This window comes from Arachis ipaensis, chromosome B01 (genome assembly GCF_000816755.2).
Source record: "Arachis ipaensis cultivar K30076 chromosome B01, Araip1.1, whole genome shotgun sequence".
Classification (NCBI taxonomy): Eukaryota; Viridiplantae; Streptophyta; class Magnoliopsida; order Fabales; family Fabaceae; genus Arachis; species Arachis ipaensis.
The window spans coordinates 62,678,996-62,686,340 of record NC_029785.2 but is presented as its reverse complement, the minus strand read 5'-3'; the positions used below and the strand labels follow the sequence as shown (position 1 = coordinate 62,686,340).

At 42.8% G+C, this 7,345-nt stretch overlaps 1 protein-coding gene across 1 annotated transcript; it reads right to left on the bottom strand.

Moving 5' to 3' along the window:
- LOC110266059 lies at nt 970-2,382 on the bottom strand. The gene is made up of 3 exons (XM_021109836.1): nt 2,378-2,382; nt 2,026-2,292; nt 970-1,566 (listed from the first exon to the last, which is right to left on the bottom strand). Exons 1-3 carry the CDS (start codon nt 2,380-2,382, stop codon nt 1,161-1,163), a joined length of 678 nt encoding a protein of 225 aa, XP_020965495.1. The 3' UTR covers nt 970-1,160.

Genomic DNA, 7,345 nt, shown 5'->3' with positions numbered 1-7,345 from the left:
ATGTTTTGATTCGGAGATCTCAATATCTCCTATACCCAATGAATTCCCCATTTCTGATCTACCACTTTCTCTTTACATTCTGCAATTAAATTCATGCAATCACCCCATCCCTTTTAATTTCAGCAATTTAGCTTCTCGCTCTTTAATTCATGCAATTTTACATTCCGCAATTCTCATCTAAATTTTGATTCCGCTCAACTAGAACATACTTCTAATCCGAATTGCTCACTCAGCCAATCCTTGTGGGATTCGACCTCACTCTATTGTGAGTTTTTACTTGACGATAACCGGTGCACTTGCCGGAAGGAATTTTGCCGATCGTGCAATTTCCTAAATCGTAGCATAACAAGTTTATGCGCATCAACGGGCGGGACAGGGGGCGCCTTTTGGTGACACCCAGGCAGGCGTGCCCTCAGCCTAAGGGCTTCGGGTGCAACTTGCGTTCAAAGACTCGATGGTTCACAGGATTCTGCAATTCACACCAAGTATCGCATTTCGCTACGTTCTTCATCGATGCAAGAGCCGAGATATCCGTTGCTGAGAGTCGTTCTTAACTCTTGCGGTCACTCGTCGCCCCGCCCGGATGCCGTCTCCGGAGCCAGCGGGGAGAGCAAAAACGTTTGGCTTTCTTGGCGCTTTCCGCGCCGGGGTTTTGTTCTTGTTTGAGACAGAGCACCGGTCGCGCACGGCCTGACCTTCCCCGCCTCGGGTGTTTGTGGACTCGTTCGCGCGTCAATCCTGGTTTGTGCGGCATCGACAATGATCCTTTCGCAGGTTCACCTACGGAAACCTTGTTACGACTTCTCCTTCCTCTAAATGATAAGGTTCAGTAGACTTCTCACAACATCGCCGGCAGCGACGGCCCAACCCAAGGTCCAACTACGAGCTTTTTAACTGCAACAACTTAAATATACGCTATTGGAGCTGGAATTACCGAGCTACCGACGCCCCCCGCGAGGGGAAGCTTTCGAAGGACACGGCGGCAGGCATCTTTCCGAGAAACCGAATCATCTGAGGGACAGACGGGGATCTAAGACCCCATCCCAACCGCGTGCACCGCACCAGCGAGAACAGAACGCGCACGCAGGCCACCGTTGCCGCGCAGAGCGCCGAGACGGGTAGGACCACGGGCGTGTCTTGGAACTCCCCCGGCAATCCCACTAGGGGACTCCGGAGAGGAAAGGTTGGGGCAAGGCAGGGATACCACACCACGGGGTAGGAAACACAGGAGCCGCACAACAGTGGAACGAGCACGGTAGCTCGAGCCCACACATGGAGAGGATCCGGTGTGCCCATTCGTTGTGCGAGGCAAGGAGCCAGACAGCACTCAAGACCCACACACCACTCATCCGCCAACACGGTCCGCAAACCCAGCACTCCCAGACGAACCGCGCCCCGCACGCCAAGACGCGTGCAGGCAAGCGGAAGCATACGGGAGGGCCGAGCCAACGCCGCTGGACAGGTTTCAAAGGAAGGGACAAAAGAGACTCGAGGGACAGCCCGAAGCGTGAGGTGCTTCGGACGATAACCGAACAGCTGCACCGTCTAGATAAAGCCACACGCACAACCCACACACCGCTCATCCGCCACCACGGTCCGCAAACACAGCACACCCAGACGAACCGCGCCCCGCACGCCTAGGCGCATGCAGGCAAGCGGAAGCATACGGGAGGGCCGAGCCAACGCCGCTGGGCAGGTTTCAAAGGAAGGGACGAAGGAGACTCGAGGGACAGCCCGAAGCATCAGGCGCTTCGGACAATAACCGAACAGCTGCACCGTCTAGATAAAGCCACACGCACAACCCACACACCGCTCATCCGCCACCACGGTCTGCAAACACAGGACGCCCGGACGAACCGCGCCCCGCACGCCTAGGCGCGTGCAGGCAAGCGGAAGCGCACGAGGTAGCCGAGTCAGCGCCGCTGGGTAGGGTTCGGGGGAAGCGACGAAGAACATTCAAGGGACAGCCAGATACGTGAGGTGCTTCGGGCGATAGCCAAACAGCCGCACCGTCTTAAGCAACACGCCCAACCCACACCGCATCGGGCACCGTCGTACGTCGACCCTAGACGTAGGGCGAGCACGACACGTTGCCCCTCGGGAGTGGACACGAACAGGTAACCGTCTTCCGCAACGTGCCCCCTCAAAGTGCTGGGACGAGCACGTCGCGTTGCCCCCTGCCCACGACACCCGCTGCCGCACGCATATCCATCATCCGCGTCGTGCGCCACACTAGGCCTGGCCAAGCGTCGGGCTGCGCAAGCCGCGTTGCCCCTCGCGGGGGCCTCATATCTTGCCAAGAGCTGTGTTAGTTGCTAGTTTATTTTCATTGCCATTTCCATTTCTTGCCTATTATCCCAAAAATCCCAAAACATACCTCATAACCAATAACAAGAAACTTTATTGCAATTCCTAGGGAGAACGACCTGAGGTTCCAATACTTCGGTTTATAATTTTAGGGGTTTGTACTTGTGACAAACAAATGTTTGTATGAAAGGATTATTGTTGGTTTAGAAACTATTCTTGCAACGAGAATTCATTTGTTAATTATAAACCGTCAAAAATCCAATCATCAGGCACCCTAATTGATTGAGAAAAAAAATTTAGAACTTGCTTGAACTACACATTGTGGAACATGATTTTTGAGCAAAGAACACAAGCATGTGAGTTTTGAGACTAATTGTGTGGTTACATCACATGACCACTTATTTTCATTCTTGTGTGCATTATTTTCTTTCTATGAACGCAATCTTTGATTTGTTTGATTCTTTATGTCCATTATTTTGTGTATGAATGCATTTATATGATTGAGGCCATTGTTTCGATTAGCTCACTTACCCAAATAGCCTACCTTTTATCTTCCATTGTTAACTAAATTTGAGCCTATGCTAAACCCATTTGTTGTTAATTTTAGCACATTACAAGCCTAAGTGAAAAATAATAAATGTCCCTTGTTTGGATCTTTGATTAGTTTAGGCTAGTGAGAGTGTTTATCATTTGATTTTGGGAGAGTTGGGAACATTGGGTAGAGATAAAAGTGTATTTTGTGGTTTTGTTGAAAATCATGGGAATTGGATACATACTCATGTATCAATTGAATGTTAAATCATATGCATTGATTCTTTTGTGTATATTTTAGTTTGAAGAAAAAAAAGAGAAAAACAAAGAGAAAAATAAAAAGGAAAAAATATATATATAGAAAAAGAAAGAAAAAGAAAAGCAATAAAAAGGGAACAAAATGCCCTAAAGCAAAGTTCAATAAAAAAAATTAATGCATATAAGTTGTGGGAAAAAAAAAGAGAATGCATGAGTATGTGAAAAAGTGAAGAATGGGTAGTTAGGTTAGCTTTGAAATTGTATAGGTTGCTATATAGGTTAGGTGGGAAGTTTAAGCTTATAAAAGATTCAAATTCTAGTCCACTTGACCATATATACACCCTTACGTTGACCCTAGTCCCATTACAACCTATGGAAAAGTCCTCATGATATTTGTATGCATGCATGAAATAATTGTTGATTGTTAGATGAAGAACAAATCTTGGAAAGCATGATTAGTAGAGAATTGAGTGAATCAACCCCATACACTTGAGTGACTAGAGCGGATACACATCCGGTGAGGGTTCGATCACTCAATTACATGCTTTCACCCATGATCATCTTTTCCTGCAAGTTTGTGAACTATTTTTCTGATAACTCAATTCAATTGTGGGTTTGCTTTGATTGCTATTGCTTTAGCCCTTGTACTGTATATGTATTCTTGGGAATTGATTTATTTTGACTAAGTAATTGCATTCATTTAGATAGATTGCATCTAGGTAGTTTACATTGAATAAATGTTGATACCTTTTGTTTCTTTCTTGAGTTTAGCATGAGGAGATGCTTGGTTTAAGTGTGGGGAGGTTTGATAAATTCCAATTTTGTGGTTTATCTTGTGCTTAATTTGGGGGATTTTATCACATTTTCTCACATTTATTCAATGAAATAGCATGGTTTTGTAATTCTCCCTTAATTTGTGCTTAAGCGTAAAAACATACTTTTTAGGCCTTAAAATTGGTGATTTTAATTCACCTTAATTCCATTCGATGCCTTGATGTGTTTGTTGAGTTATTTCAAGTTCATAAGGCAAGTAGTGGATGAGAGAAGTGAAGAGAAAAGCTTGCAAAGTGGAGAATTCATGAAGAAATGAGCATTTGGAGAATTGAGGGCCATGCGCACGCGTCACTCACGCTTACGCATGCGTTGAAGAATTGCAACCCACGCACACGCGTTGCCCACGCGTACGCGTGAGAAGGAGTTTTGGCCATCGACATGCACGCGTCGCCAACGCGCACGCGTGACGCTTGGCATGTGACTCACTTAAAGTGAAATCGCTGAGGACGATTTCTAAGTTGCCCAGGCCCAAATCCAACTTGTCTCTGAGGGTATTCCACGCAGAATTGAAGATTGATCCAAGGGAGAGCAATTAGTTATTGCTTAGCATCATGTAGTTTAGTTTCTAGAGAGAGAAGCTCCCTCCTTTCTCTAGAATTAGGTTTCTTAGGGTAATTGCATCTTGGATCTAGGGTTCAATTCTTATTTTCCTTTAGTTTTCCTTGTTATTTCTTATTCCATCTTAATTCTCTTAGTTTGTAGTGTTAATTCTCCTTTCATTCCCCTTTTAGTTTTATGAATGCTCATGTTGGATTTGGATATCTTTTAATGCAATTGATATTTGATGTTCTTTTACGGTTGATTTGAGTTTTTATTATTAATTCCTTGCAATTGGTAGTTCGTAGATTTTATTCTTCCTTGCAATTTATTATACTTTCTTTTTATACCTTCCAAGTGTTTGACAAAATGCTTGGTTGGTTGTTAGAGTAGATTTTGAGTATCCTTGGCTTAGAAAGAGGAATTAAGCAATCTTGAGTCATGAATACCCAACTTATGTTGGTGATCTAGAGTTGTTAGCTAGTATTGTTTTAATTGACGCTAATCTTTTGCTAATTCAGTTAGTGAGTTGATTAGCTCTTTTGGATTGAGATTAGCTAGTCTTGTTTGACGCTCTCTCAATGTGAAGATAATATTGTACCTTCTTCCATTGCTAGAGATGACGAAATAAGATAAATTCTTGTTAATCATTGTTATTAGTGACTAGGATAGAAAGTCCATGATCTCAACCCTTGCCATGAAAGTCTCTCTTTATTACTTGCCTTCTTTAATTGTTTCTTTACTTTTCTTGCCATTTATTTTCTTGTCCTCTTATCAAATCAAACCCCCGTATTCCTTCATAGCCAATAATTGACCACTTCATTGCAATTTCTTGTGAGATGATCCGAGGTTTAAATAGTTCGGTTAATTTTCATTGGGGTTTGTACTTGTTACAAAACCAAATTTTTGCAAGTAAGGATTGTTTGTTGGTTTAGAACTATACTTGCAACGAGAATTCAATTGTGAAATTCTAAACCATACAAAGAATCCAAGCATCAGAGCTACAGAAGTCCAAATGGAGTGTTCTCAATGGCTATGGAAATCTAACCTCCAGAGCTTTCCAGCAATGTATAATAGTCCATACTTTGCTTTAGATTAGAAGACCCAAAACTGGCGTCCAACACCAGCTTCCTGCCCCCTCCAGGCGTCCAGCGTCCAACGAGCAGAGCCTAGTGTCAAAACGCCCAGAGAGGACCCCCTAGCCAGCGTTCAATTTCCTAGAGTCCTCCTAGCACGTGGATCACATCAAAACTCAGCCCAAACACTCACTAAGTGGGCCCCAGAAGTAGATTTTAGCACTGAAAAGAGTGTTTTACACTTACTAGTTATTAGTTTAGTATTTAAAGTAGAAGATCACACTTTGTTAAGGATCTTTTACCATCATTCAGCATATTTTCGTGTATCACTTTGTTTTTCACATCAGTATGAGTTTCTAAACCTCCTAGGTTGAGGGGAGGAGCCCTACTTTGTCTTATGAATTAATAAAAGTATTACTGTTTCTTCTTCGATCCGTGTTTGATTTATTTCTAAGATGTATATTCGTTCTTCAACATGGTGAATAGGATGATCAGTGACAATCAGCTCTATTCATCATACTAAGATGAACGTGCCTGACAAACACCCGCGTCTACTTAGGTTCGTGTGAAAACGTGGCTGGAAAGCTCGAACCTGTGACTCTAAGCGCTTTGTTTTCCAGTGTTACTACCGGATACAAAAATGCCACAGACACTTAACTGGGTAAACCCTTTCGGATTGTAATTCAACTTTGCTAGAATCCCCAGCCAGTGGTGTCTAGAGTTCTTAAGCACACTCTTTGCTTTGGATCATGACTTTAATTGCTTAGTCTCAAGTTTTTCACTTGACACCTTCACACCACAAGCATATAGTTTAAAGAGCTTGGGGAGACAGCTCATTTGAACTGTTTAGGCCAAGATTTTTTTCTTTTAGGCCCTCCTAACCATTAATGCTCAAAGCCTTGGATCCTTGCTCTTGCCTTTTGCGTTAAAGAGCTATTGGCTTTTTGGTCTTGCCTTTTGGTTTAAAGAGCTATTGGCTTTTTCTTTTTCTGCTTGTTTTTTTTGTCGCATATACATATATTTTTTTCTTTTTTTGCTGCTTTTTCTTTCTTCAAGAATCAATTTTTGGATTTTTCAGATTACCAATAATACTTCACTTTTATCATCATTCTTTCAAGAGCCAACATTCTTAACTCTAACATCAAATATGCATTGTTTATTCATGCATTTAGAAAGTAAAAGCAATGCCACTACATCAAATAATTGAACTATTCTTATTATATAACTCGAAATTTATGTATCTCCATAATCTTTTTCAATTAAAATTTTCTTTCAAGTATAGTGAGAGATTCATGGAATAATTTTCTTTCAAATAAAATTTTCTTTAAGACACAAGTAAAGATGATCATGCATAAGAAACAGACAATAAGATAGAATACATGGAAAACAGAAAAATAACAGGCAACAAGGGATTAAGGGAACGGGACCACCTTAGTGATGGTGGCTACTACTCCTTCTAGAGAATCCAATAGAGTGCTTGATTTTTTCTTTGTCATGCCCTTGTCTCTGTTGCTCTTACCTCATGGCTCTTTGATCTTCTCTTATTTCATGGAGGATGGTGGAATCCTCTTGATGTCCCAGCCTTAGCTGATCCATATTGGAGCTCAATTCTCCTAGAGAAGTATGCAATTGGTCCCAATAGCCTTGAGAGGGGAGGGGGAAATGCATCTTTTGAGGTATCTCAGGGATTTTTTGTTGAGGCAGCTCCACACGCTCTTATTGAGGTGCACGTGTAGGCTCTCTTGTTTGCTCCATCCTTCTTTTAGTGATAGGCTTGTCTTCCTCAGCGGGAATATCTTCTT

What these genes read in the sequence shown, in the direction of transcription:
- LOC110266059 (XM_021109836.1), bottom strand. An exon ending in CGATGCGGTGTGGGTTGGGC is followed by an intron (nt 1,567 to 2,025) that starts GTGTTGCTTAAG and finishes CGGTGTGTGGGT; the next exon opens with TGTGCGTGTGGCTTTATCTA.